Source organism: Ursus americanus, chromosome 14 (assembly GCF_024610735.1).
Source record: "Ursus americanus isolate L20-20 chromosome 14, mUrsAme1.1.p, whole genome shotgun sequence".
NCBI classification, from domain to species: domain Eukaryota; kingdom Metazoa; phylum Chordata; class Mammalia; order Carnivora; family Ursidae; genus Ursus; species Ursus americanus.
Window position 1 is genome coordinate 61,905,171 of NC_142140.1, and position 24,203 is coordinate 61,929,373.

Below are 24,203 nucleotides of genomic sequence, written 5' to 3' on the forward strand. Positions count from 1 at the left end.
GCGGGCGGGCGGGGCCGCGGGCGGCGGCGGGCGGGGCAGGCGCAGAGCTTTCCGCCTCCGACGTGTTTCCGGCCTTAAAGGCATTTCGCCCTTCCCTTTAAGACGCGCCGCCCCTTCTCAGTCACTCCCAAGATGGCGGACCTACTGGGCTCCATCCTGAGCTCCATGGAGAAGCCACCCAGCCTCGGGGACCAGGAGTCTCGGCGCAAGGCCCGAGGTGAGGACCCCAAATCCACAATCGCCTTTCTTCGTCCGGTTCTCAGGACCGCACTCTTGCCCCTTCGGACGATGCCGCCTCCTCAACCTTGAAAGACCCCCTCACAGGCCCCTACGGAGACCCCCAGAGTCCCTAAAAGGGCTGCCGGTCCGCCCGCTGTTCTTAGCGGCCGGTGATTGGCTGCCTGGAGCCCAGCGCCAGCCTCCCGCCTCTTTCCTACTGGCCTTTCGCAGTCCTTGTTTCCCATTCGCCGGCGGGCCCGCCCGTCCGCCGCTGTCGTGCCCTGATTGGCTGGCTGCCTCCAGCCCCTTGGCGTTCCTCGCTCCTCCGGCCCCCGCGTCTGGGCCCGCCAGCACGTCGGAATGGGGCGTGTCCGGCTCACGATTCTCCGCACCCCATCCGCATTCCGATTGGCTCCAGGGCTCGCCCATCCGCAATCCCTTCGCTTCCATTGGCCCCCTCCATTTCGGGTTCTGCCTACGACGTCTGGTGCGACCTTCCTCGGGCGCACCCCACCCTCGGCGCCTCCGATTGGTGGCCGCGCCCGCTGGGTGGCCTGCGCCCCTCCTACCTGCTTTCCCCGGTCCCTTCCGTGTCCCCACCGCCCTTCCCTCGTGGGCAGCCGCCCAGTTCCCTGCTGCCGGCGGGCCGCGCTGCTGATTGGAGGCACCAGGGCACCCCGGCCGTCCGATTGGCCGCCGTCCCCCCTCCCGGTTCCCCGGCAGCCGTCCGCGGGCGGGCGGGCTCAGGTCCCTGCGCGGGGCCGGGGCGGAGCGGGGCGGCTGGCCGGGCGCCTCCGGAGCGGCCTGCACTAGGTGTCGAGCGGGGGCTGGGGGCCGCGCCCATCGTCAGGGAGCCCGCAGTCTGGGCCTCGCACGGAATGATCACACCCAAGTTTGACAGCCCCCTTGGTACGCCCGCGAAAGGAATTGTCAGGGGTTCTGACCCGCCCTGCAGGGGGCTGACGGGGGGCCCTTCAGCCAGAGGAGAGCCACCTGCCCCTTTGGACAGAGATGTATGTTCGAGACTTCCCGGGAGGGGGCCAACACGTGGGAGCTGGGCGTTAGCGGCGGGGCTGGACCAGGAAGCTGAAGTTCAGGGTTCAGTCACTTGCCTGAGGTCACAGGGTTACTAAGTGGTAAGGTTTGAAACCCGCCTGTGATTGGTAAGCCTGCACTCTTTTTTTTGTTGTTGTTGTTCTTTATTTTTGGCTTACGTTCTTGACCTCCATCTCTCGCCACCTGCTCAGATGCAGAGGGGAGATTCACAGACCAGTTAGAGAACAGTCAGTGGTCAAGATAAGATGCACGGATGGTAAAGCCCCTAAGATCAGACAGAGGAGAGCCCCAAGCTGTCCCGCCCCAGGCTATGGAGAATAACTGGATAGGAGGTGAACAGGGTCCCTGCCTGCTAGCAGCTCCCAGTCTGTAGGGCAGACAAATAAGGAGTTACACCGTGTTGGTTCTCAGCACTTGGCTAGAGTGAGTATGTGAACCCAAAGTGCTTGGGCCCCAGGGGAGGCAGTGAGCAACTCTGACTCATGGTGGGTCCCAGTTTGCAAGAGGAGGAACCACAGGTGCAAAGGCGTGGAGTGGTTAGGAAAATGGGAAGCGGTCCAGTGCATCTAGAGGACCCTGATCTGTGCACGTGGGCCAGCAAGACGGGGGATTCGAAGTGGCCGGACAGAGGGGAAGGGGTGCTAAGACCCAAGCTGGGGGAGCATCTTTGCACCTCACCTTGGACACCTGCAGTCCCAAAGGAGCAGGGTGTCAGACTAGTCACTTTAGCGCCCTCCTGTCCGTGGAAGTGAGAAGTGGGGGTGTTACAGAATATAGGAAGTTAAATAATTTCCCCTTTCCTGTGTAGACAGTGACCGTAAGCTCTTGGAGGCCAGGGCCGAATCTGTTCTCAGCTCCCCAGCGGTCCCAGGTCTCTGTGCGTTGTGGGCATGAAATAAATGCCTGTGAATCGGACTCCCCGGTAGGGCTGGGAAATGGGGCCAAGCATGGCTCTACTTGTCACTCCCACTAAAGTGTGAGCTGTTGAAGGGCAAAGCTCCGTGTCTGTGTCTGCCACAGGGCCTAGCACAGTGCCATGCACAGAGTACGCATGCACAGACGCGTGGGGAGCAGGTACTAACCCTGCTCTCCCAGTGGAAGCCTCTCCCGGGGTACACCAGGCCTCGAGTGAAGCCTTACAGACTCTCCCCACCCCTGCCTCCAGCCCCGGCCTCATGCTGCCGTTTCTCACCCTCAGAGCAGGCTGCCCGTCTGAAGAAACTGCAGGAGCAAGAGAAACAACAGAAAGTGGAGTTTCGGAAAAGGGTGAGCCCACTGGAGGTGGCAAAGGCAGCCTCAGGAAGGACTTCCAATGAGTTAGAGTTGGAAGGTTGAGGACCCAGGTTTTCCCAGAAGTCTCCAGTGAGAAGCCTGGAGGCCCGTGGCATGGAGGCTGGGGAAAGTATTGGGGGTAGGGCCCGCTGGCCCGGCTCGGGAGAGGGGTATTGGGGTGGGGCAGTCACCTCATGTCTTCCTCTTCTGTCTCCCAAGATGGAGAAAGAGGTGTCAGATTTCATCCAAGACAGTGGGCAGATCAAGAAAAAGTTTCAGCCGATGAACAAGATAGAGAGGAGCATCCTGTGAGTGTCTCTGGGCTGGGGAGGCGTGAGCGGGCCAGCGGGGGACCCCCAGAAGGGGTGCTGGGCCCCTGGCGGCCCTACATACTCCCCCCCCCATCCCCTGGCCTCCCTTCCCAGACACGATGTGGTGGAAGTGGCCGGCCTGACGTCCTTCTCCTTCGGGGAAGATGACGAGTGTCGCTACGTCATGATCTTCAAAAAGGTGAAAGGCCCAAGCCCCCTGCCCTCCTCTCTCCTTTCCAGCCTCCGTCCCCCCCCACGGGAGAGAGGCCTGGACGAAACACGTGTGTGGAGCCTCGACCCCATGGTGCCTTTATCCCCAGGAGTTTGCGCCGTCCGATGAAGAGCTGGACTCGTACCGTCGTGGCGAGGAGTGGGACCCCCAGAAGGCCGAGGAGAAACGGAAGCTGAAGGTGAGCTCCGCCCGGCAGCCCACCCCCGGGAGGGGTTGGGGACAGGCCCCTGAGCGCTGACGCCTCGCCTCTGCACCCCTAGGAGCTGGCCCAGCGGCAGGAGGAGGAGGCGGCCCAGCAGGGCCCTGTGGTGGTGAGCCCCGCTAGCGACTACAAGGACAAGTACAGCCACCTCATTGGCAAGGGGGCAGCCAAGGACGCGGCCCACATGCTGCAGGCCAACAAGACCTATGGCTGTGGTGAGGCCCCGGTGGGGGCGGGCCGGGGGGTGGGGGGCGCTGTGATGCAGGGCTCCTAGGCCCTCCCCACACTCCTCTCCCCACCCCCACCCCCACTCCCCCCATGCAGTGCCCGTGGCCAACAAGAGGGACACACGCTCCATCGAAGAGGCCATGAATGAGATCCGGGCCAAGAAGCGCCTGCGGCAGAGCGGGGAAGAGTGTCCGCCTACCTCCTAGGGCCGCGGCTCCCCGGGGCAGGGCAGGGGGCAGGGGGGGGACAGGCTGCTGCTACTAGAACCCATCCTGGAGCCCCACCTCCGCATCACCTCCCTACGGCCGTCACTCAGGCGGGGGGGCCGGTGTTTGACGCGTCACCGTTGGCGCCTGGGTATGTGTGTGTGCGCGTGCGTGTGTGCTCGTGGGTGCGTGTGTACGGATGCACAGGTGGGTATTTAATGTGTATTATTCTCCTTTCTCCTTGGAATTTTCTTCCCCGTGGGGCTGGGATGACTTTACATTCAATAAACACTGTTTCACCCAATGTCTCGGTTGGTTTGTGTAGAGAAAGGTGGGTCCCAGGGAGGAAGAGAAGAGAATTTTAGGGCGAACGGTGTACAATGTTTGTTGGCGCCGGCCGAGGATGGCCAGATCCTGGCCCTTTCCTGGGGTTGATAGGAGACAGCATTTAAAGAGCACACTTGCCAGAGACACGCGGCCCAGTCTGGGCTCCTGGGCTCCTAGTAAGGGAGACTTTCTCTGTGCCTGTTTCCTCACATGGAAAATGGGGAGAAAACAGTGACTCCCCGATGGCACTGGTTCACAGGTGACACAGGTCAGTACGTCACGTCTACAAGGGTTCCGGATCCTGGAGGCTTCGTGAGCACGACCACTTGGATTCGGACCCGCAGTGCGCCCCGCGGATAGATCTGAGGGAGCCTCCCCTCACAGGGCGCTCAGACCCCTGGCCCCAGCCCTGCTTCCCCCAGCCTCTTTCCGAAGTGTGAACCCGTCCCTCCCCTTCCACCGTGTCCCAGCAGGTCACCCATGTGTTCCTCCCTTCCTGCCCCCACCTGCCGTCTTGCCCAGCCCAGAGACCGGCATCCCCTCCGTCCCACCAGGGAGCACACCACTGTCTTGCTTGCCACCAGTGTTTATTTCCCCCGGGAAGGGCTCGAAGGCCTAGATGGGTCCTGTGGGGTCTTGGGGCCTCCAGCTTCTCACTTGGCCTTCGGGTTACGGAACTTGCGTCCAGCAAAGACAGCCTTGTCCCCGAGAGCCTCCTCGATCCTAGGAGACAGGCAAAGTCAGAGCTGTGCCTTCCAACCCAACAGCCCCGGGCTCCCCACATCCGGGCCCCCTGAACCCCCTGTACCTCATGAGCTGGTTGTACTTGGCCAGGCGCTCTGAGCGGCAGGGGGCACCAGTCTTGATCTGGGGAGGAAAGGGGAGTTCCCAGGTTGCACGAGGCTGGAGGTGGGAGCTGCCTGCGGCAGCACCCAACTCCAGCAGGAATCCAGGGACCCCAAGAAGACCTGGTCACACTTGGGAGCCGTGAGTACCTGTCCCGTGCAGAGCCCCACGACGAGGTCAGCGATGAATGTATCCTCAGTCTCCCCGGAGCGGTGGCTCACCATCACCCCCCAGCCGTTCGACTGAGCCAGTTTGCAGCTGGGCAGAGAGGACACTCGATAAGGTCAGCCGGGGCCTCAGAGGGAAAGCCCAGGGCTGGGTGGGGCTTTTCCCTTTGGTTTGGGGGAGCGGGGTCTCTGCAGGGAGGGGAATGCTAAGTTCTTTGGGAAGCAGGAGAGAAGGGGAGAGTCTTGATTCTGAACGGGGGCTCCTGAGATGCTGGTGGGAAGGAAGGGCAGAAGGTGGGAGAGAGGAACCGCGTGGGGTAGAGGTGGGGCACGGCAGGGTCACCGGGGCAAAGCTCTGGGGTCAGGAGGGCGGGGATGCGGCAGGAGCCAGGGGAAGTCAGCCGTGGCTGGACGGGCAGAGCTGGGGCGGAGGGAGGCCAGGAGACACTCACGCCTGGATGGACTCGGTCACGGAGCCAATCTGGTTGACCTTCAACAACAGGCAGTTGCAGGCCTTCTTCTCGACGGCCTGGGCTATCCTCTTGGGGTTGGTGACCGTGAGGTCATCCCCCACGATCTGGATGTTAACCCCCGAGAGGAATGAAGTCCAGGTGGCCCAGTCATCCTGGTCAAAGGGGTCCTCGATGGAGACCACTGGAGGGGGTGGGGCAGGAGCCGGGTTAAAGGTCAGAGGGGCCTCACGGGGCGGCAGGCCAGGAGAGTCCGGATGGGGATTTCGGCGGGGCTAAGGATGGTGAGGGCCTCAGCAGTGGCAGCAGAGGCGCCCAGGTCACTGAGTTGGGCCGCTGCCGGGGTCTTGGGCGACAGAACAGCTGGGGGTCTCACCAGGATAGTTCTTGATGAAGCTCTTGTACAGCTCCCCCAGCTTCTCCCCAGTGATGTGCCGTGAGGGGTCATCGGGGGACTTGAAGTCGAGGTCGTACTTCCCGTTGCGATAGAACTCGGACGCCGCCACGTCCATGCCAATCACCACCTTGTCCGGGTAGCCGGCCGCCTGGATGGCCGTCTTCAGCAGCTCCAGGGCTGGGGGAGGGGCAACAGAGGACCTGAGGCTCCAGGGCACGCAGGCTCTGCAGCCCCTCCTCCGGGAGGACGCAGGGGGGCTCTGCCCCTCAGAGTGTTCATACTGACCCTCGTTGTTCTCCAGGATGTTGGGTGCAAAGCCGCCCTCGTCACCCACGTTGGTGGCATCCTTCCCGTACTTGGCCTTGATGACCCCCTTGAGGTGGTGGTAGACCTCGGCACCGATGCGCATGGCTTCCTTGAAGGAGCTGGCTCCCACAGGCAGGATCATGAACTCCTGCATGGCCAGCTTGTTCCCAGCATGGGAGCCCCCATTGATCACGTTGAAGGCCTGGCAGGGGAGGCAGAGTGGGAGGGCGGCTTAGACCGGGGCCTGCTTGGAGGGTCCAGGTGGAATCCCGGCTTCCCGAATTACCAGTGGGAGGGTCTAGAGTGAGTACTTTGACTCCTCAGTCCCTCCTTGTTTCTATAAGACGGGGACACCACTGCTGACCCGCAGCACCTTATGCTAAAATCCGCGTGCCTGGTCTGTGACACCCCCGGGTGCCGCCGCGGTACTGGCAGCAGGCCAGGCCCTGCTCCAAGAGCCTTCCTAGGGCCTGTTAACTCACGTGCTGCTCCCAGCACCCCGCTCAGCTAAGTACTGTTATCACCCCCATTCTACAGACAAGGAAACGGAGGCAGGGAGCGGTTGCGCAAACCTAAGATTGCAGGATAGCAGACAGGCAGAGCCGGCTGTCTGCCGAGCTCCCACTCGAACACAGCCTGCCCCGCGAGGTAACAGCAAGTGCTTACGTTACTACTGACACAAAAAGGGTCTCGGGAAAACAGGGACTTGGGTTTGATAAGGACTGAAGGAGATACAAAGAGAAGCCAGATCTTGGCCACAGAGCAGCTCTCGATCTGACTCGGGGGCTAGGGTACAGGGCAGAACGAGCTGCCGCGGTTATTCCTGGTCCTCGCGCTGGAATGTGAGGGGACTCGGGGGGTTACTCAAGGGAAGGCAGCGGAGAGGCTGAAGGGGAGGTTTGGATTGTGGGAAAGAGGGAGGGGCCGGGCCGCGGCTGGAGACTGTCCATTTCAGGAAACCGTTTCTTTGGAGCTGGGTCTGGAAGGTGGACTTTCCAGGGGCCGCTGAGGCCCTGCTCACTGGGTGGGGCAGCTCAGTCACTGTGGCATGTGGCAAGGGCGGCTGCACTCACAGGGACCGGGAGGACCAAGTCCGGGTTCCCGGCGAGGTCTGCGATGTGCCGGTAGAGCGGGACCCCCTTCTCCGCTGCACCAGCCTTGCACACGGCAAGGGAGACGCCCAGGATGGCATTGGCCCCAAACTTGGCTAGAGAAGGCAAGCACAAAGAAAGGGTGAGGGCTTCTCCCCCAGGCTTTGGGGTCACCCCAGGAAGCATCTGGAATGCCAGACCACAGGGCATGAAGGGTGTGCTAACAGTGGTCTCCCCCAGGAGCCCCCGCCCCAGGGGAATGTGTCAGCTTCACAGCCTGGCCAGGCCTGGCCGAGGGCAGGCACCAGGAAATGCCTGTGGAATGAATACAAATCCAGCCAGCCACGGTGTGCCCCAAACTGTGGGACACAGAAGTAATCCTAACCAGAGCTCCATCCCGGGGTCCCTCCCACTCTTGCCACATCCCATCCCTTCCCCTAGCCTTCCACTCACACTTATTCTCAGTCCCATCCAGCTCGATCATAAATTTGTCAACTTTTTCTTGATCCACAACGCTTAGTTTCTGGAAGGAGAGGTGGGGGGGGGCAGAGGTCACATTTCTCGGGAGTCAGGGCATGTGTGGACGAAGTGCAGGTATTTGGGGGAGATGGGCTGGAGGGGCCAAGCAGGGCCTCTCCCAGGCGTGAGCTGCTGGGGGTGAGGCGGCAGGGGCATAGGGGCAGGGAGGGAGCTCCCTCTTGCCTTTTCCAGCAGAGCGGGGCCTAGGGTCTTGTTGATGTGTTCCACGGCCTTGAGGACCCCTAGAGAGGCAGGGGTGGATGGGTGTGTTCAGAACTCTGATTCAATCAGGCCTCCTCCTGCGGACCCTGGTTCCTCGAGAGTATTGGGTTCCAGTCCTCTACGCCCCAGGAGGATGCTGCGTACCCAGGTCCTGACCCCACCCGCACACGCAGGCTCCTCCGGGGACGTCTTCCCTCACCTTTCCCCAGGTAGCGGGATTTGTCTCCATCTCTCAGTTCCAGGGCCTCATAGATACCCGTGGACGCTCCGCTGGGCACAGCTGCTCGGAATCGGCCTGGGCGGGTGGAATGGGAACGTCACAGAGTCTCCTGCACTCCCCAAAGGGCAGAAGTGTGCTCTCTGAGCCCAGGGCCAGGGGCCAGTGCAGAGGGAGACTCCTGCTTCTCCGGACCAGGGAGGCAGGCTGGAAGAGGAAGGCCTGGGAAGAACTCTGGCGAAGGGGATCCCAGAGAAAGGAGAGGATGTGGGGCACAACTGGGGTGGGGGGCAAAGACCCAGTGGGCTGGGGTCTTCCAAGATGAAGCAACTCCAGGGGCCTGTGTTACCCTTGGCCGTGTGCAGGTCCACCTCTACCGTGGGGTTGCCCCTGGAGTCCAGGATTTCCCTGGCAAAGATCTTCTGCATGGCCATGGCTGCAAGACAGGAAGTGTGATTGAGTGCGGACAGTTGATCCCTGAAGGAACCCGAAATCCCTTGCCCTTTAAGAGTCTTCCCCACCCCAAGAAGGCAGGTGCGGGAGCTAAAAATATCCCACAAAAAGGTCACAGACCAAAGAGTCTGGCGCAGCCCCCTCCCCCACTCAGAACAGCTCCTATTCCACCCCCATCCTAAGGATCCAGGGGCCTCTCCTTTAACTGCACCTTGTGCACAGCTTCCTGGACCCCCGTGGCCCGCAGACTCGCACTGAGGCCTTCTCCCTCACCCTTCTGCTCGGGCGCTCGGTTCTCCATGGCTTGCTGGCCCTCAGAACCTCTCCTGCTATTCCGCTTCTCCTGTTCCTGCTCCTCAGTCTCCTCCGAATCCGTGGAGACCCCCCAATTCCCCACCCGGCTCGAACTCTCACTCCCCTTCTCCATCCACATCTGCCTGCCCCTCTTCATGGTCTGGTTCCCTGCCTTGGGTACCCCCCAGCCTGCTTGCCCCAACCCTTCCGCGTCTTTCTCAAGCATTCCCAGTTCTGGGAGGAAGAAAACGCTGACAGCTCCCCCACTTTGTCCAAACCGGGACCACCCTCACCCTTCACCACCCCCACCCTCTGGGACTGGAGAATTCACCAGACCTGGGATGTCTTCGCTAGGGGTTCGGGGTGAGCTCCGAGTCTAGGTGGCAGCTGGGACAGTGTCAGCTCACCCCCTCTCAAGCTGGGCATTTATCCCCTAGCCACCCTGTGCCCCAGCCAGCCCCGCCTCTCTCCCTCTCCATCCTCCCCCTCCACACTGGGCTGCCAGCCAAGTGCCCACTACAGCCGAAAGCAGCAGACTTTGGCCCTGGGCACCTGCCCCCTTCCCAAAGGTCAGTGACTACACCTCCTTCCTCTCTGTCCCCCAATAAACGCCCCTACTTTTAATTCCAGCTCTGGGGAGGGGCAGGGGAGGGCCTGCAGATTGGGGGGTCTCTCCCTTTGCCAGGATTATATTCCCCTTTTGCAAAGGTTAAAGAGGGACCAGTGCCCTTTAGCAAAGGCCAGGGGTAACCTGAGCCCTGCAGGGCTGGGGAGGGGGCCTGGAAGAGGGGCTGCAGGATTGACATCCACACATGCTCGGCTCACTTGGCAGGCGCCTGGCTGCCTCTGCCCTCAGTCGGAGGAGGGGCCGGGGTCCCGGGCAAGCTCTGAGGTCTCAAATCGAAACCCCCACTCGGAAGGCGAGAGGGTCTCACCTCTCAGGGTCCTCATGGTGGCCTCTCTGGGCCCCACCCTCCCCGCCCCGGGCCAGCAAGGGGGTGGGGGAGGGGGCAGGGAGCAGGGAGCCGAATTTAGACGGGCCCTCAGACTTGGCATGGCTCCCTACTGATAGCGCTGGGCCAGCACTTGTCGCCCAGAGTGCCGAGCGGCAGCCGGGAGCCCCTTTCCCGGCCGACCGCGGGCGCCTCGGGGCGCGGCCCCGGCCCGCCACCGGACTAGGCTCCTCAGCACGGCGCAAAATGAATGACGGGGGGCGGGGGTGGCCCCTGCGCGCGTCTGAGCGCAGCGCGGCGGGGCGGCGGGTCTGGGGGGGCCGCGCCCCGACCTCCGCCGCAGCCCCGGCCCGGACACGCGGGCACCTCGAGGCTCGTCCCCTCCCCCGCCCCGTCGCCGGCTCCGGCCGCGCCCTCCGGACTTTTCCACCCCGGGGTCGGGATGCGGCGGGTCAGACGTCAGGAGCCGAAGGGCGAGGAGCGCTGCCACGTGCCCCAGCGCGGCCGCGCCCGAGCGACCCGGTGACTCAGCCGCGCGGCTGTCGAGGAATGGGCTCGGGGGGCGTCGGAGGCTGGGGGCGGCCGCCGGGCTCCGCGCCCTGAGGGCCGGCGGGGCGCCCCTCCCCCAGGACCGGAAGCGGCCCAGCCCCGCGGCGGCCGGGCGGCTGCACCTGGGCGACCGCGGGGGACCCTGCCCGCCCCTTCCAACACCGGGCGGCGGGCGAGCGCGGCGCGCACCACTTCTTAGCATAAGTTTTACCGAAAAGAAGAAGGAACCCGAGGGGCTTGAGCGGGAGGGGACTTTCCCCTTCCTGGAAAAGTTGCAAATCTTGCAAGCCCCCGGTATTCTTCCGCCCGGAAAAGTAGTCCCGCCCCAGTCTCCCGCGCCCAGTGACCTCTGGCGCGCCGGGCCAAGGGGCACGGCCGGTGACCCGAACTGCTGGCGGGGTGTGTGGGTGGGACGCCGGGCGGGGTCGGGACGTGGGGCGGAGGTCTGCCCGCGGGGCTGGAGCCGATCCGGCTTGTGCCCCTCGGGCAGATACTGGGGACACGAGTGTCCCCCGGTGGGCGCCTTCAACTCTGAAGACACCTCCCCCTGGGCTCCCGCATTTCTCCACTGAATAAAACGGCGGGGGAGCAGCGGGCCCGCGCGCGCCGCGCCCCCGCCCCTTCCGCCCGGCGGGAGACACGTCCCCGGCCCGCCCGCCTCCGCGGGGGGTCCCGCCGCGCGCGCCCCGCGCGCCCGCGCAGCCGGCCGCCGGCCCCAACCGCCCCGCGCCCTCCCGCCCGGCCCGGCGCAGGCGCGGGCGCACGCGCCGCCGCCGCCGCTCCTGCCCTCCGGCGGAGGTGGGGGAAGGGGGAGCCGTTCCGTTTAACCCTGAGTGCCCCGCACCCTCCTCGATTGGCTCCGCTCACGGCTCGCCAATTCTTCTTCCTTTCACTTTCCTTCCTCCCTCGGGCTCGCTCCCTTCCCCGACACCGAAGTCTCATTGACATTCAAGGCGAAGCGGAGCGAGCCCTGACCCTAACTTCCCCCAGCCGCCGCCGCCCCCCATCCTTTTACAGAGCTTTCCACCCAACTCTGCAAATTTTGCAATAGGGGGAGGGATTTTTAAAATTGCCTTTGCAAAGTTCGGTATCTGGGCAGGCGAGGGGGGAGGGAGGGAACGGGGAGCAGGCCCCGCCCCTTTGCAAATAAAAATCTAGGGGGGGGGAGGAGCAGGAAGTGGCGGTGCGAGGGCTGCTGCACAGCTAGCAGAGCCGCGGTCCGGACGGCAGCGCGTGCCCCGAGCTCTCCGCCTCCCCCCGCCCGCCAGCCCGAGGCCCCCGAGCCCAGCCCGCGGCCCCAGCAGCAGCGCCGAGAGCAGCCCCAGTAGCAGCGCCATGGCCGGGTGGAACGCCTACATCGACAACCTCATGGCGGACGGGACCTGTCAGGACGCGGCCATCGTGGGCTATAAGGACTCGCCCTCCGTCTGGGCCGCCGTCCCCGGGAAAACCTTCGTCAACATCACGGTACTGCGAGGCCCGCGCGCCCCAGGGCGCCGGCCGGTTCGGACGCGGAGAGGGAGGGACTCGGGTGGGGGCGGGCGCGGTCTGGGGAGGGCGGCGAAAGGCCGCGACCGGGTCCTCGCCCTGCAGGCGGCGCGGATGGCGGCCGCACGTGAGCGGGCCCCCTGCTGCCCCCAAGACCCGCGCCCCGGGGCGGCGGCGCCCATCCCTCCCGCCGCCCCGCTCCCCGCGACGGGGCGTTACATCCGGGGCACAGGGCGGGGAGGGGCGCGCCGCCCGGTGCGGAGGCCCACTTCCGCCTCGTCCAGGGCGGGGCGGGCACGCGCGGCGGGCTCGGCCGGGCACGGGCACCGGGCGGGCGCAGGGGGGACCCTCGGCCTCGCTTCCGGCGGCCGGCTCGCGCCCCGCCACCATTGTTCCTGCTCCCGGCTGCGGGAGGCAGCCCCGGTCGTCCGGGGCTCCCCGCCCTCCCGGCTCCGTTAGAGAGGGCGAGGCCGCCCCACGCCCCCCCGGGTCGGCACGCTGTGCGCCCCGCATTCCTGGGAGGCCCGTCCCGGAAGTCCCCTCGCCCTCCCTTCCCGCCATCCGGCGGGGCCCGGAGCGGGGGAACTTTGTGAGAAGTTGTGGGGCAGCGCGAGTGCAGGAATGAGGGATGACTGCCGCTGTCCCCATCACCACCTCCCCTGTCCGCACTGCCCGGAAGTGGGGAGGGGGAGCGGAAGTTCGGGAGGGGGGGAAGGGGATTTCCGGGCGGGAGGGGACCGGATGTGGGGGTTTGGGGTGTTAGGGGGAGGGGGAGAGAGGTTCCCTGGGGTATCTAGACGTGAGGGCTGGGTGGCCGGCTCTGGCCCCGCGCCCCCTTCCCAAGTTTTCCAACTTCCCCGGAAAGCCCCCAGGGATCTGCTTCCTCCTCTCGGGGCGCAGCTACCTGGACCCAGATCCTAAGTCACTTGGAGACCCAGGCGTCCGGGCCCCTAACAACTCCTGCAGATCCTTTGACCAAATAAGGGCAAAGTTGCTTCTCCTGCTTCGCCCGCCCCCTCCCTTCCCCTCTTCGCTTCTGCTTTTCCTGAAGGAGAGTGGTGTGCATCCAAAGGCTCCCCATTCCATGCCACGCCACTCTCCTCCCTGCCTTTTGGCTCCCTTTATTTCTTGGGTTTGCTTTCCCTAGTAAATGAGACCGAAGTGTCCAGACGAACATGGAGTCCCTTTCTATGACCATTTTCTAGGTTTGAGGACCATGATCTTGTGCCCAATCTTTCAGCAAGTCCCCTTAAGAGTTTCTCAATCCCCATAGCTGTGCCCGCAGCAGACGACATACACCCCTTCTGGGGGGAGGTGTGGAGGGCAGGTGGGTCCTTGAAGCAGGCGGGAGCCTCGGTGTACTAACTTTGATGGCTGCTCCGTTCCCCTTCCAGCCAGCTGAGGTTGGTGTCCTGGTTGGCAAAGACCGGTCCAGTTTTTTCGTGAACGGCCTGACACTTGGGGGCCAGAAATGTTCTGTTATCCGGGACTCACTGCTGCAGGACGGGGAGTTTACCATGGATCTTCGTACCAAGAGCACCGGTGGCGCTCCCACTTTCAACATCACTGTCACCATGACTGCCAAGAGTGAGTTTCCGACTCTTAACCTTCTCTCCAGCTCTGAGATCCCTCGTGCACCTCCCGTTAGTCTTTTGGGTTCTTTCCGTGTGTGGTTCCCCAGTAGAGGCGGTCACAGCCGCCTGCTGGATGCTGGGGCTCTGCATAATTCCTCCAGTTCTCGGTTCCTCCTCTCGTGACACAAAGAGCTCGAACTGTATTACCTCTTAAGTTCCTTCCTGTCCCTGAGCCTTTTCAGAGGGGAAACCCTATTTTCTTGGGAGAGGTGGACTGGTGGTCAGAAGTTGGCACTCAGCTCTGTCTTTTGAACTCTTTTGTTAAAATGTGGGGTGGCAGGCTCCACCATGGTTCCTTCTATCCTGAATCGCAGTCACCAGTCGGCCAGCCTTTGGGCCCTCAATTTTAGTGTAGCCCTCTCCAGCTTGAAGCTTGATTTCCCCCTCTTGAAAAGCCCTATTGTTTCAGAGTGACTGACAGCCTGCCTGTGTGGGGGGGGGGGGGAGGTTGGGTTACAGCCCCCAGGGCTGGACAGCTGCTCAGCAGCTGGCAGGGGGTGGAATTGTGACACCTGGGTCCTAGCCTCCTTTCTCTTTCCTCCAGCGCTAGTCCTGCTGATGGGCAAAGAAGGTGTCCACGGTGGTATGATCAACAAGAAATGTTATGAAATGGCCTCCCACCTGCGGCGTTCCCAGTACTGACCTCGTCCGTCCCTTCCCCCCACCACTTCCCACGGCTTTTGCACCCCTCTCCTTCCCAGACACACACGTACACCATTTTTATTTTTTGGGCCATTACCCCACACCCCTTATTGCTGCCAAAACCACATGGGCTGGGGGCTGGGGCTGGATGGACAGACACCTCCCCCTACCCAAACCCCTCCTGTGTGTGGTTGGAAAACTTTTTTGTTTTTTGGGTTTTTTTTTTCTGAATAAAAAAGATTCTACTAACAAGGTGCTGTGTGGTTTGGCCTGGGTGTCAGGATGGACAGTCCCTGGGACGTGCCTCCTTTATCTTGGCTTTGGGTTAGAAGAGGGTCTAGTGCACTATGGCGTCTAGGAATTTGGGCTTCCTCTATTCCCGATTCCCATGCTGGGGTAAGCACCTGCCTGAGGCCCACCTGGCCAGGTAGCCCAGCCCTTCCACTGTGGCATTTCCAGCCTGAGGTTCTCAGGTGCTAGCTGAATTGGTAGATAATGGGAGAGTCGTCTGGACCCAAGAATGGGTCCAGGCCTGCGGGCAAGGCGGGCCGGATTGAGTCATCCCTGTGTGGGTGGGGCTCCCCCTCTCTTGAGTCACAGTAAACGCCTGCCGGGGCTGTCCCCATGGCTACAGGTTATTCTCTCCCAGCACTCCCCTGCCCCTTTATGGCAAAAAAAGGGGGGGGCAATTCCCCAAAAGAATAAGAAGTTCACCTGTGTGAGAATGACCTCACCCTTCCTTAGTTCACAAAAACAATTTTATTAACCCAGTAAGTGAAGACCCAGTCCCTTTCCACCCCCAACCCCCTCAAAAGGATGGGGTTGGGGAAGGGAGAAACCAGGGGTGGAAATGTCCCCCATCCCTCAACACAGAAGACTGGAGAGAGGACATGGGGCTGTGCAAATAGGTCACAGGAGGTGCATGTGGGGGGTAAAGGGACTATTAGACCAGAATGGCAGCTGAAGAGGAAGCGGGGGAGGGTGGGGGATCTGTCGAAGACCCCGGGAAAACAAGAGGGGCTGGAGCTAGGGAGCCAAAGGAGGTGGGAAGTGTGGGGCTGGAGCTCAGAAGTGGGGTCCGTTCTGAAGCAGGTTGGTCCCTTGGCTCCCCTTCCTCATCACCCTCTTGCCTCTGAGTTTCATCCTCATCTTCATCCCCTGGACCCCGGTGGACAGGCTGCTTGCAGATGGGACAGGTCTTCCGGGTCTGGGTGAGCCAGGGGTCCACGCAGCGGCTGTGGTAGGCTGCAAGACACAGGAGGTGAGGCACCTGGCGCCCGTGGGGGTGGGGAGGCTAGGGGTGGGGGCGCAGGAAGTGAGGGCCTCACCGTGAGCACAGGGGAGTACTCTCAGCTTGTCCCCATCCTCGTACTCATCCAGGCAGATGGCACACACATCATACTGGTCTCCTGGAGCAGGAAGAAAGACCTTTCACTGAGCCATCCTGGACCAAGGCCCCCAAGAACTCTGGGAGGCCTGCGGTGGAGCTGAACCCTGCCAGTTTCGCTCCCTGGCTATACGGAGCCAGTAGAAGTGCTGAGAACGGGCAGGGTGAGGCCAGAGTAGGACACGAAGAACCTGGGGTTAGGAGGGAAGTGGGTTTCTGGTGGGGAGGTATAAGGGTGGGGAGATAGGCAGTGGGAGGAGCGGAAGTGGGGGCAGGGCTTCTGCTGTAGCCTTATTTGGGCACTGGAGGCTCCAGGGCCTAGAGACCCAACCCCTCCTTACCTGTTCCTTCCTTCTCACACCAACTTCTCCCCACTCCTTCCATTGCTCTGCTCTCTTAACTCCCTTAAGGGCAAGGTCGGTCCTCCATCTCTTCCCCCCTCAACTCTTCCCCTTAGCCGTCTGTGCTTTCCACCTCCTGCTCTGTTCCTGTCCTGACCTCACCGTGCGTGTGGGTAAAGAGAAGGAAAGCTGGCAGCCCAGGCTGCCACCTGCCACCTCTGCCCCTTGTCTCCTGAGCTCCAACTCCTTCAGCACAGGTGAGCTGTGGAAAGGCCCCGACTCTCCGCACACCCCTCACCCTTCTGATAGTCATGTGTAGGGATCTGTTTTAGTTGCTCTTTGGTCAGTCGATTCCGCTGGAGCCGCTTCCGGTGCTGGATACAACGGACTACCTGGGGAAAGGGGCCGTGGACAGATCCGATTTAGAGAACAAAACTGGGCAAATCCAGTACAACACCCCCTTGCCCCACCTCGCATGCACCAACCCAGTCTGGGTTTAAAGGCCTCAGCTCTTCCCATCACCCTCCCTGAGCTACTCACCATCACAGCTCCCATGGCCAGAACCAGCAGGCCCACGATGCCTGTGAAGGGGATGAGGTAATACCCCAGAGGGAAGCTATTGTCTGGGACCAGAAGCACCCGAGCCCTGGGAAAAGGAAGACCAGATCAGAGGAGCAGTAAAGGCAAAGGGACAGGGTAGGTGGTGCTGGATGGGCCCACGGGTGGGGAAGGAGGTGGGAGGAAAGGCTAGAGGCAGAGTGAGAAGGACCTGAGGCTGAATGGCCGGGGCACGGAGGCATGGGCTCCAGGCTGGCATGGAAGGACTGAAGGCAGTGGAAGGAGGGATGTGTCCTACCCCTTCTCGTAGACAAAGAGGGCACGCAGGTACTCGGAGCTCCTCTCCCCAATAAACACAGATGGGATCCAGATCTGCTGCTGGATTTCCTCTGCGGGGATCAGTGCATGACGCTGCAGACCTGACCCTCCACTCAACTCCTTCCTAACCCTGGCACGCGGCTCTCCTGCTCCATCCCACCCCAAGGACTGTCGTTTTCCCTAAGCTCTCAGCCACACACAGCCCCAGCCCCAATCTCAGTCTGAGCTCTACTGAAAACCCGACTGTCCTGAAGCCCTGACCTTACCGCTGTCCCACACCATGTTCAGAAGCTCGTCGGAGTTCACGTTGTGCACCACAGCTGCACCATACCCTGCCTTCTGAGCATTCAGGACCTAGGGGGACAAGGCAGGGGATAAGGGGCCATCGTGGCCCTTGCCTCCCTTCATTCCGGTGCCTTTTGTCACCCTCAGCTTCCCAGCTCCCACTCCACATTCAGCAACCTTGAGGTCAAAGTTGCAGTCGAATCTTCGAAGCAGTGCAATAAAGACTGACCCGTTGACCAGGGCTGGGGGCGGAGGGGCAATGGGACTGCAGGCATTGGCTGGGTGAGCCTCCACAAGGAAGCCCTGGGGAGAGAAGCAAACAACAGCTGGATTTCACCTCCTTAGGTTCGGCTCCCCACAGGGGCCCACCAAGCATACTGGCTCCCCCATGCTGCACACACTGTCCCTCACTTCCTCACCCTGAGCATCCCCACCCCCCAGGCAGAAGTCCGCCTCCTGAAGTGTCAAGGACATCAAACAATACCCCTGGGCCAGACCTCCCATCATCCCTCTCCCTGTCCCAGAAGGGCTTATACCCCACACTCCAAGCTAATCCAAATTCTTCTGCCTTCCAGTTTCCCAGATCAGAAACTAACTCTCCACTCAGCCGAGTCACTCCCTCCCAAGCTCCATGTCCCATCCCCGTCTCCAGCACACACTCCCACAAAACATACTCTCCCCTGTTGAGAAAATGACAAGAGGCCCAAAATGGAGTCACTTGTGCTAAGCCCCACAGCACCAAACCAAGACTGACTCCCTAACTAAATTAGTTCCAGCCTCCCCCAGGAATGGAACTGGAAGCCAGTCCATCTGGAATTAGAGCCGGTCAGAACTCTCGAGGTCAGAGGTCATCTGCCCCACACTCCCCTGCCATCCCTTGAAGAGAGATGATCTTGCCACAGTCAGCTCTCCGGCTAGCATGACTTACTCGTCCTGACACCTTGTGCCTACCAAAGTCTCATTTCCGCACAGTTCTTCCAAACTCCTTCCCATCTGCTAGATGGGATGCTGCCCGATTCATGAACTGTTGACTAAAGCCAATAAGACCTTGAAAATTCCCACACTTACATTTTATTTTTAACCACGTTCGGTGATCCAGCCACCCATCTAACAAACAACTACACTGACACCTACGGCCAGACTGAGTGCTTGCTAGACGGCCGTCTTCACGATGAAATACCCCAAAACTGCTTATGTAACTTGATTCTCGCAATAACGCTGAGAAAACGTCTCTCATCCCATTTTACAGGAAAGCAAACTAAGCTGCAGGGAGGTAATTAACTCGCCCAACGTCATAAAACCCCAGAGCCGGCCCCAGAGACCCTGCTGGTAAGCGGCACTTTGCCCCGCTGTCATCTTCGTCTCCTTCCAGCGCCCGTCCAAGAGGACTCAGAGTTCCAGCAAGAGACTTTATGTCTTCTCCCTCCAGATTCTAAATCCCACCCTAGACGTGCTCCTGCGCGTGGTTCCGAACCTGCCTCCAGCTTGACGCAAGGGCAAGGCTCCTCAACTCCCTACCCAGAAGAGAGAGGCTCTAGGGAAACGGACAAAAGGGAAGGGAATCACCTGCAGTCCCTCCTGGCTCAGGGCAGCCCCAAAGAGAGCTGGCAGGTCTGCAAAGTCCATGCTGGCATTGTGGTCCGAGGTCTGCGGACGAGAGAGCCCGTGTTCCCGGGGCGCCTGCAACCCCGTCCTCCAACGCCCTTCCCCCACCCGCCCCTCGACTCACCGCTCGGATGAGCCCCCGCGCGGGGGACGCTCCCCACAGCACGGCGGCCACAACCACAGGAAGTGGGAAGGCCGCGGGGTGCATGGCAGCGGGCGGGGAGAGACTTAGGAGGCCGCGTCCCGGTAGCAGGGGCAGAAGCGATGCTCTGCGCCCTCTCCGCCCCTCCTTCAGGATCCCAGGGGTCCACCCACCCCCAGGCCCCACTTCCCAGCTACATGGGGGCGCGGGGGAGGCACCCCGAGTCCGGGAGTGGGGCACCCAACCCGGTTAGTGGAGCACGGAGGGAAGCACTAAATGTATCCTTCTCGGGTACGGGGACAAAACAGGGATGGGGGACGGAGGCAAGCACAGGTGACAGAAAAACTTCGGCCAGGGTGGGGGCGCTCGAGGAGGCGGGACTTCCGGGCAGGTGAGCTGTCTTCCTCGCTGCTGGGAAAGGGCTTCCGGGAAGCAAAGTCAGGCCGCCTCCAGCATTGGCCGCTCACGAGGAAGGACTTCCGGTCCTAAAAGGCCCGTTAAAAAAAAGGTTAGGGGCGGAGGAAGTGCCTTTGCAGATGCAGCGAGCGCCGAAGCCCCAGAAGACGATCTAGTCGTTCCCCTGTCATGCCCCGGATCTCGGAGCTGCCCGATTTACAAACCTCTCCACCCTCTCTGGCCGCCGCCGCGGCTGCCGTATCTTCAGGTCTCGCGAGAATCCTCCCCACACTTTCCCTCCCACCAGCCGAACGCTTGCTGCGTCTATCGCGAGAGAACCGCCCCCCCCCCCGCCCCCCGCCCCGACTCTGGCTTCCCTAGCTCACTCTGTCTCGCGAGATCTCCTGACACCCTCTTTATTTTCCCGCGAGTCCATTTCGGCGAAAAGTGCGTCTAAGCTATGGCTTCCTAAACCAGCCACACCCCTTCCCGCACCTCTCCTCGAAGCCCCGCCTCCGGCCCCGCCTTCCTCCCGGCCGCCTTTGCGCCGCGCGCCTGCGCCGGCTTCCAGCTGGGGCTGGACCCAAGAGCCGGAGGGGCGCGCGCGCGCGCCCTCGGCCCTGTTGCGCGCGCGGTGTCACCTTGGGCGCGAGTGGGGCCGCGCGCGCACAGGACCCGAAGCCGAGAGCCACTGAGCGGCGATGGCGGCCACGGCGAGTCCCGGGGCCGGCGGGATGGACGCGAAGCCCCGCACGTCCCCTAAGTCCGTCAAGTTCCTGTTCGGGGGCCTGGCCGGGTAAGCTCAGGCTCCAGGGTTGGGAAGGGAGGAGGAAGGGAGGAAGGGACGGTGCAAGGAACCGGGCCCGGTTCATCTCCGGGTCGGTGGCAGGGAACCGAGCCGGCACGGGGTCACCGCGGTTCCAGGCATATTGCCGAGGTTCTCATGGGCCGCCGGGACCTGTTCACCCATTGCGGGGTCTCTGTTGGGCTGCGTGCAGGCTCCTTACAAGACCCCACCGGACCACTTGAATTTCCCAGCCTATTGCTTGGCTCTCTGGGGTCGTGTGGGGTTCCAGGTCCCTGCATGGCTCCTGTCGGGCTAGGTGAAGCCCCAGGTCATGAATGCCCACCTCCTCTCCCTGGGCTGGACTGCAGGCAGTTCCAGATCTCTGCTTGACCCCCTCAGAGCTGCGTGGAGCGCTTTCGTTGCAGACCACTGGACTTTTCAGACCCTTGGCGCTTGGCACAGGCGGAGACTTACACTCACAGCCACTAGCCTCCTGAACACTTAGTTCATCACGTGGCAGGCCTGGCACTTTGTGACCCCTCGTTGCCAGGTTCCACAGGGCACTGGTAGGTAATCAAGAGACACCTGGCCCTGGACTCTGCTTCTGTCTTCTTCCAGGATGGGAGCTACAGTGTTCGTGCAGCCGCTCGATCTGGTGAAGAACCGGATGCAGCTGAGTGGGGAAGGAGCCAAGACACGAGAGTATAAAACCAGCTTCCATGCCCTCACCAGCATCCTGAGGGCAGAAGGGCTGAGGGGCATTTACACTGGGTACTGGAGCCACGGGATACAGGGTGGGGGGGTAGGGGAAGGGCTTGCGGCTCCAGACCCTGGCCTGATGCACTGACCCCTTCGCTCCCCAGGCTGTCGGCTGGCCTGCTGCGCCAGGCCACCTACACCACTACCCGCCTTGGCATCTACACGGTGCTGTTTGAGCGCCTGACGGGGGCTGATGGTACACCCCCTGGCTTTCTGCTGAAGGCCCTGATTGGCATGACTGCAGGTGCGACTGGTGCCTTTGTGGGAACACCAGCTGAGGTGGCTCTTATCCGCATGACCGCTGACGGCCGGTGAGTTCCAGGCCTGAGTCTGCCCCAGCTCCATTCCCTGGGATCTACAATCAAAGGACTAACTCTTATTCCTGGTCTGGAGCAGAGCATTAACGTCTGTGTTCTGGCCCCCCTTTCTTTGCTCCTGTGGGGCAGGGTGGTCTATCCTGAACTTGGCCTCTCCCCACCTTCCCACCAGGCTTCCCCCTGACCAGCGCCGTGGCTACAAAAACGTGTTTAATGCCCTGATTCGAATCACCCGGGAGGAGGGGGTCCCCACGCTGTGGAGGGTGAGTGAAGGGGCTGGAGATTTTGGGGGGAGTAAAGGGGCAGGTCTTGGCCGTCTCTGACACCACAACCCCCCCATCCCCGCCCCCGCAGGGCTGCATCCCTACCATGGCTCGCGCCGTTGTGGTCAACGCCGCCCAGCTTGCCTCCTACTCCCAGTCCAAGCAGTTCTTACTGGACTCAGGTGAGCCCCGGAGCAGGGCGCTGGGGCCTGGCCTGGCTCGGCTGGCTCCGCGCTGACTGCCACCGCTGCTTCGCCCCCAGGCTACTTCTCCGACAACATCCTGTGCCACTTCTGCGCCAGCATGATCAGCGGCTTGGTCACCACTGCCGCCTCCATGCCCGTGGACATCGCCAAGACCCGGTGAGTGTGCTGGCCGGTGCCCGGACACGGACGGCAGGGCCTGCTTTGTGCCTCTCACGCCCCTGCCTCCTCTCGTGCAGGATCCAGAACATGAGGATGATTGACGGAAAGCCGGAGTACAAGAACGGGCTGGTGAGGAAGCGGGCTGGGGGCTCGGGCGGGCTCGGGCTGGAGGATGGGATGCTCTGGGAGGGCGGAGAGGGTCGTGGGGGAGACGGACACGGCCCGGGAAGCCAGGTTCTAGCGCCCGCGCCCTGCCCGCCCGTGTAGGACGTGCTGGTGAAGGTCGTGCGCTATGAGGGCTTCTTCAGCCTCTGGAAGGGCTTCACGCCGTACTACGCCCGCCTGGGCCCCCACACCGTCCTCACCTTCATCTTCTTGGAGCAGATGAACAAGGCCTACAAGCGTCTCTTCCTCAGTGGCTGAGGCAGGCGAGGGGCCCGGGGCCGGGGTGCCAGGGCTCCCACTTACCCGCTGCTCCCACAGTCAGTGCGCCCCTGGGGGCCTGGACTCTGCTGCCTTGCGCCCGTCTATTTATTTTCCCTCCACAGTGTGGTTCCCTCCTCTGCGGTAAAGGACTCTGGTCTGTCCTACCCCTGCGCCACCTTGCCCTACTTGTCCTGACCTCACGACCTCTCTGCCCCTGGCTGTGCCCGCGGGGAGAGCTGGGAAACTGCCTGAAGATTTCCGGCCTCCTCTTGGGCGTTAGTTGCACGGCACGTAGGGCAGTGGAAGATCCCCCTTCTCGGGCAAACCAAGGCAGGGCTGAGGGGACCGGAGATGGCAGCAGCCGTCAGGATGGCCAAAAGGTCTGCAGCGGGAGGATGTGACCCTCCCTCCACCTCACTTGGGACGTGATCAATAAATTGGAATGATGACACCACCCCCAGATCTGGGTAGTTGTGGGGGCGGGAGGGGAGGAAGCTGGACAGAGAGGTGGAAGTCCCAGGAGACCAGGAACTGGAGTTCTAAAGAAAAGGTATTTAAGAAAAGGCACTTGCCCGTTTCATGCAGGTGCTATGTCGGTCTGTCTTGGTGCAGCGACAGCAGCAGCAGCCAACAGGTAAGGAGAACCAGAATTCAGGCCCTGCGTGTTGCTTCCCAGCCACTCGCCCAAGAACGTCGGAGGCACGGGTGATCTCACCTGATCCCCAGGAAATGCCTCCGTGCCCTGGTGGCTTGGGCAGGGGACGGGAAGGCTGAGCTGTGGGGGCAGGTGCCCTGAGCCGGGAGGCTTGAGAAGACTGGACGGTGGGGGGGCATTGGCCAGAGACTTGATCGGAGCCCCACCCTGTGGAGAGTGATGTGTGCTTCCCAGGCCCTGCCTCAAGGAGCCCAAAAATCTCCCGGGGTGTCAAAGGGCACAGGAAGGTCAACTGGAAGGAGGGCTGGGCAGTGTGAGGCCCGAAGTCGTCTGAGCCTGGCCAGGGGACAGGCAGGCGGCAGGTGGGAACTGTCCCCTTGGCAGAGCCTCCTCAAGACGAGGAGAGGGGGAGAGGAGAAGTTCGGCAGCTCGGCGCCCCAGCTGGGCCCTCCCACCTCTGCCCCTCCTCTTAACTCCGGGCGCTTGCTGGCCTGGGTCACAGTGGCTTCTCTGAGACACCGGGAGCCTGGGTGTTATCCTTACGAGGTTCCAAGTGCAGAGGGGAAGATGGCTCAGGGGCAGGTGGGGGCAGAGAGGAGCAATGGGCCGCTGCAGGGTAATGCGAGGCACCCGGCCCAGCCCGGAGGGAGAGCCGTGCTGGTGGCACCTGCCCGACGGAGAGCAAAGCCTCAGAGGGGAAACCCCGGGGTGGGGCAGGGCGGAGGTGGGGTGAGGCAGGTGATCTCGAAGCTTGCAATAGCGGGAGCATGGGTCGTGGAGCACCTGTCATAAGAAGTCAGCCGGGTGAGTGGGCACAGGCCCCTGACGGCCAAGCTCCAGATTTGTCCTCTCTCCAGGGGAGACCTCAAGCAGGAGAGGAGCGGTCAGCTTTTCAGGCTTGCGTCATCTGGAGAAGGGGGGTTCTCGAGCCAGGAAGGCTCAGCTTCCACCGCATTCTCTGGGCCCCAGGCCTTGGTTTGGGCTGGAGACGGCACAGGGGAGACAGCGTGCCTGGCGTGGTGAGGGGAAACGGCGGAATCTAGGGGAGCTGGCGAGAAGTGGGTTCTAGCGTGCGAGCAGGACACTTGAGTGAGACGGCTTGGTCATCAGTAAAACCCATCACAGTGGCCCAAGCCGCCAGGCCCACACCCACCTGGCCGCTGGGCAGGTCGGGAGGCCGCAGGTGCGGGCAGGTGCCCACCTTGGCTCCTAGTCGGCTGGGGGCAGGTGCGCCTCGGCAGTGGCCACTCCAGGGAGACTTAGAGGTTTTGAGCTGGAGGTAATGCTTGAGGTGGCCT

At 62.4% G+C, this 24,203-nt stretch overlaps 5 protein-coding genes across 8 annotated transcripts; 3 read left to right on the forward strand and 2 right to left on the reverse strand.

The window, feature by feature from the left end:
• The first annotated feature begins 62 nt into the window (after positions 1-62).
• Positions 63-3,890, forward strand: SPAG7 (sperm associated antigen 7). Its single transcript, XM_045804916.2, has 7 exons — positions 63-217; positions 2,474-2,541; positions 2,767-2,855; positions 2,973-3,057; positions 3,179-3,268; positions 3,351-3,507; positions 3,617-3,890. Exons 1-7 carry the CDS (start codon positions 133-135, stop codon positions 3,724-3,726), a joined length of 684 nt encoding a protein of 227 aa, XP_045660872.1. The 5' UTR covers positions 63-132; the 3' UTR covers positions 3,727-3,890.
• Positions 3,891-4,623: 733 nt separating this feature from the next.
• ENO3 (enolase 3) lies at positions 4,624-10,001 on the reverse strand. Of its 2 annotated transcripts, none has more exons than XM_087867500.1 (12): positions 9,971-10,001; positions 8,638-8,724; positions 8,271-8,366; positions 8,033-8,091; positions 7,784-7,853; positions 7,313-7,446; positions 6,219-6,441; positions 5,913-6,110; positions 5,519-5,720; positions 5,049-5,157; positions 4,862-4,920; positions 4,624-4,776 (listed from the first exon to the last, which is right to left on the reverse strand). In XM_087867500.1, the coding sequence occupies exons 1-12, from the start codon at positions 9,984-9,986 to the stop codon at positions 4,707-4,709; spliced, it is 1,323 nt and encodes a 440-aa protein (XP_087723626.1). In that variant the 5' UTR covers positions 9,987-10,001; the 3' UTR covers positions 4,624-4,706. The 2 variants fall into 2 exon arrangements, with proteins under 2 accessions (XP_087723626.1, XP_045660874.1); XM_045804918.2 differs by lacking the exon at positions 9,971-10,001 and adding an exon at positions 9,372-9,514.
• Positions 10,002-11,688: 1,687 nt separating this feature from the next.
• On the forward strand, positions 11,689-14,553 carry PFN1 (profilin 1). Its single transcript, XM_045804920.2, has 3 exons — positions 11,689-12,004; positions 13,420-13,612; positions 14,204-14,553. Exons 1-3 carry the CDS (start codon positions 11,873-11,875, stop codon positions 14,299-14,301), a joined length of 423 nt encoding a protein of 140 aa, XP_045660876.1. The 5' UTR covers positions 11,689-11,872; the 3' UTR covers positions 14,302-14,553.
• A 488-nt stretch (positions 14,554-15,041) lies between these two features.
• Positions 15,042-20,599, reverse strand: RNF167 (ring finger protein 167). 3 transcript variants are annotated; one of them, XM_087867503.1, is made up of 10 exons: positions 20,464-20,599; positions 18,920-19,422; positions 18,757-18,837; positions 17,368-17,493; positions 17,172-17,259; positions 16,886-16,976; positions 16,570-16,675; positions 16,328-16,421; positions 15,630-15,710; positions 15,042-15,546 (listed from the first exon to the last, which is right to left on the reverse strand). In XM_087867503.1, exons 2-10 carry the CDS (start codon positions 19,001-19,003, stop codon positions 15,245-15,247), a joined length of 1,053 nt encoding a protein of 350 aa, XP_087723629.1. In that variant the 5' UTR covers positions 19,004-19,422; positions 20,464-20,599; the 3' UTR covers positions 15,042-15,244. The 3 variants fall into 3 exon arrangements, with proteins under 3 accessions (XP_087723629.1, XP_087723627.1, XP_087723628.1); XM_087867501.1 differs by lacking the exon at positions 20,464-20,599 and adding an exon at positions 19,720-19,836; XM_087867502.1 differs by lacking the exon at positions 20,464-20,599 and adding an exon at positions 19,558-19,683.
• SLC25A11 (solute carrier family 25 member 11) lies at positions 19,894-22,704 on the forward strand. Its single transcript, XM_045790729.2, has 8 exons — positions 19,894-20,129; positions 20,739-20,891; positions 20,984-21,190; positions 21,369-21,459; positions 21,551-21,641; positions 21,722-21,821; positions 21,902-21,953; positions 22,092-22,704. Exons 1-8 carry the CDS (start codon positions 20,035-20,037, stop codon positions 22,245-22,247), a joined length of 945 nt encoding a protein of 314 aa, XP_045646685.1. The 5' UTR covers positions 19,894-20,034; the 3' UTR covers positions 22,248-22,704.
• Positions 22,705-24,203: the final 1,499 nt, after the last annotated feature.